Genomic DNA, 3,242 nt, shown 5'->3' on the forward strand with positions numbered 1-3,242 from the left:
TTCAAGCGCTAAAACCTCGGGATTTTTTGCCTAGAGTGGAGTTTTGTCAGTGGATGCAGATGAAATGCCATCAGGACCGTCATTTCCTCGATAAAGTCTTGTTTACAGACGAGGCAGGATTTACGCGTGAAGGAGTGGTAAATTTTCATAACAATCATATTTGGTCAGATGAAAATCCTCACGCGATTTTCGAAGCTCGATTCCAAGATCAGTTTTCCATTAATATTTGGGCAGGTATTATAGGAAATAGGTTACTAGGACCATATGTTATGCCGCATCGTTTAGATGGGCCCGCATACTTACATTTTCTACAAAACACTTTACCAGTTTTACTCTAAGATTTGCCTTATGGATTAAGATTAGAAACATTTTCATTATGCACGATGGGGTTCTAGCCCACTTCAGTTTATTTGTTCGACAATATCTAAATCAGACTTATCCAGATCGGTGGATTGGACGAGGTGGACCCGTTCCTCCCCGTTCGCCGGATCTTAATCCGTTAGACTATTTTCTATGGGGTTATTTAAAACACTTAGTTTATTCAGTGCCTGTTGACAGTGTACAACAACTGGAACAAAGAGTCATTCATTGTTGCCAAGAAATACGGAATATGCAAGGTGTTTTTCAACGAGTTAAACGTTCAATGAGAAATCGTTTAGCCAGTTGCATTGAAATGAATGGACATCACTTCCAACACTTGCTGTAACTAAAGAAGTAACATTCAGGTTTAATAATAAGTCACTAGTATTATTTGTTTCTGTATTGTTCCCTGTTTTTTTTTTAATTATAAATCTGTTTTCCATTTACCGTTTCTTTTTTATCACTATTTAACAATACCTGACAGGTTTTCTACAAGAATACCTTTTTTATGTCATTTATACCGCGGAATCAGAATTTCTAAAGAAAACTGCAAAAATATGACGTTTAATAAAAATGTGAACAAATTAAATCGAGGCCTCCCCTGTCGGTACGCCCCTGATTAAAATAATAATTTAGTAAAAACACTGAAAAGTACCTACTATTAAAGGCAATTCATATGCCAAAATTCAGATGGCTATCTGAAACGGTTCCAGAGATATAAAATAAAACCTATATCCCGGTGCAATCTTTGAATCGCCATAGCAACCTTATGACGCATTTGCGGACCTATGTTCATATGAACTTTTCTTCATAGTTTAACATGTAGAATCACCCCTAGAATTATTCGAACGGTATTTCCGGACACCCTGTATATTATACTGTAATACCTACATTGTTTAATTTATTTTAATTTAATTTTATATTTTATAATATAATAATATGCCATACAAGACAAGATAATATAATATACAGTATGGTGCAGTGGCGGCTCGTGACATTGAGAATAGGTGAAACATCGGTATTCATTGATTGACTAAAATGAAAAAAAAAGAACCGCTGGCGAAAATTTTCAAATTTTCAAGGTCAAACGGCTTTAAATGAATCTGGAAATGTTTACTTGCATTTGCAATATTACCGAAAAACTGACGTTCGTGATAAATCATAAACTTTTTCAGCTGAAGACGCAAAGCAGAAATGGAATAAACTGAGAAGGTGTTTCTGCAATGCTATAAATAGAAGAAGAAACAAAGACACCGGCGAAGTGTCTAATAAAATTTTACCTTGGAGGTTAGAGCTGCAGATGAACTTTATCGTGCCATTTTTAGGAAGTAGACCGTGAGTACCGCACCTTGACAATTTTATTTTGTTAAAATACTCTTACCGTAAATTCGTTTCAGTTCGCATGGCAATACAGAAGAACCTGATATTCAAATGTTCCAGTATAACACTTTTACTGATGTAAACCAAGAACAGTACGATGAAGAAAACGATAACCCGCCTGATACAAAATGTAGTGCAACTAATAATATTAATTCAGACTTGCAAATTGAAGAATGCGTTTTGGGAAAGGGGCACTTTAATAACCAAAATACAGGGGATGTGTTAGAGAACATAAAGAAAAATAAACGCGCAAAACCTGAAGCGAAAGATTCACCACAAAAATTTGTAGAAATTGTGAACGAAAATGATGCTTTAAGAAACTCTAAGTACAAGAACGAATCGCCACAGTCGAAATCGGTTTGTTATTGTGGTATGGACGAAACCGATATGTTTTTCTTGAGCATGTCAAGGATGACCAAACAGTTACCTCGATTTGAACAAAGTAAAATTAAGTTGACTTTAAGTAATGCTGTGCTACAGGCGGATATCAGGGATCAGGAAAGAAGACATGACTTAGATACTGAACAGTCGCCGTATTATAGTCTAGGATCTTCCTTAACCTCTGACAATTCTAATAATAATCTACTATCGCTAAACGAAAATGCGACTTCAGCTTCTTACCCAGGTACAAGATTTAAAACCGAGTCAATAAACTACGATCACTGAAGAGAATGGATTGTCGAAAAAAATCTAATTACTTAATTTTTAATATTGCTGTTAATTTCTAAAAAATAAATTATAGCAGATGCTTATAATTTCCGTCTACCTCTACATCTTCGTTCTTGATGATATTCCTCATCAAAAAAAAAATATTGTATATAAATTTGGTTAATTGCGATAGGCAATAAGTAAAGAAATTTGAGAATCGTGCTTTGTGTACTGGTTAACAACTTTTCCCAGTTAATAAACTGTGAGCAGTCGACCAAAGTTGACGTTCGATCAACGGCTACTGACGACTTCGCCAAATTCCTAACGTGGATGTTCGAATTTCGAGTGCTATTTACATCACCCGAATTCTACCCTTCCTGTAATCTTAATTCAACAGGCAGAGCTGTTTGATTGTTGTACAGCGGTTTTCGAGGATTTCAGTCTGTTTTCAGTATCTTTGAACGTCGATTACTCTGCCTTTTTCGGCTTTGTTAACGGCTTCGACGGTTGAATTCGAAATATCGGTGAAAATTCCTATTGTCCAATACTTGTATACAGGGTGTCTCATAATTAGCTGCCAACCCTGAACAAGCCGATTCTATGATCAAAACTAAGTAAAAAAGTTCATATGAACATGGGTCCGGAAATGCTTCCTAAGGGCACAGGGACCCATTGAAGAGGGAAGAATGGAAATCATTTTTTTGCAAAATCTCTCAATCGCGTTGTGATAAATGAATGAAATTTGGTATACACAGCTAAATTTTGCTGAGCAATTTGATGGACTAATCCATTTATTTCCATGAGGTCCATTGGGGTGGGTACGGGGGGGGGTTTGGTGAAGTTCTAACAAGAGG

General features: G+C 36.1%; 1 protein-coding gene across 1 annotated transcript in view; it reads left to right on the forward strand.

Moving 5' to 3' along the window:
• The window catches only part of LOC108909822, a 13,414-nt gene extending 10,935 nt beyond the window's left edge, over positions 1 to 2,479 (forward strand). Inside the window, exons 2-3 of the mRNA XM_018714286.2 lie at positions 1,536 to 1,695; positions 1,758 to 2,479. Of these exons, the coding sequence (XP_018569802.1) occupies positions 1,536 to 1,695; positions 1,758 to 2,406 (809 nt within the window). The 3' untranslated portion in view covers positions 2,407 to 2,479. The remainder of the gene's footprint in view (positions 1 to 1,535; positions 1,696 to 1,757) is intronic.
• Positions 2,480 to 3,242: the final 763 nt, after the last annotated feature.

The sequence above is a fragment of the Anoplophora glabripennis genome, unplaced genomic scaffold (assembly GCF_000390285.2).
Source record: "Anoplophora glabripennis isolate ALB-LARVAE unplaced genomic scaffold, Agla_2.0 scaffold1, whole genome shotgun sequence".
Taxonomy (NCBI): domain Eukaryota; kingdom Metazoa; phylum Arthropoda; class Insecta; order Coleoptera; family Cerambycidae; genus Anoplophora; species Anoplophora glabripennis.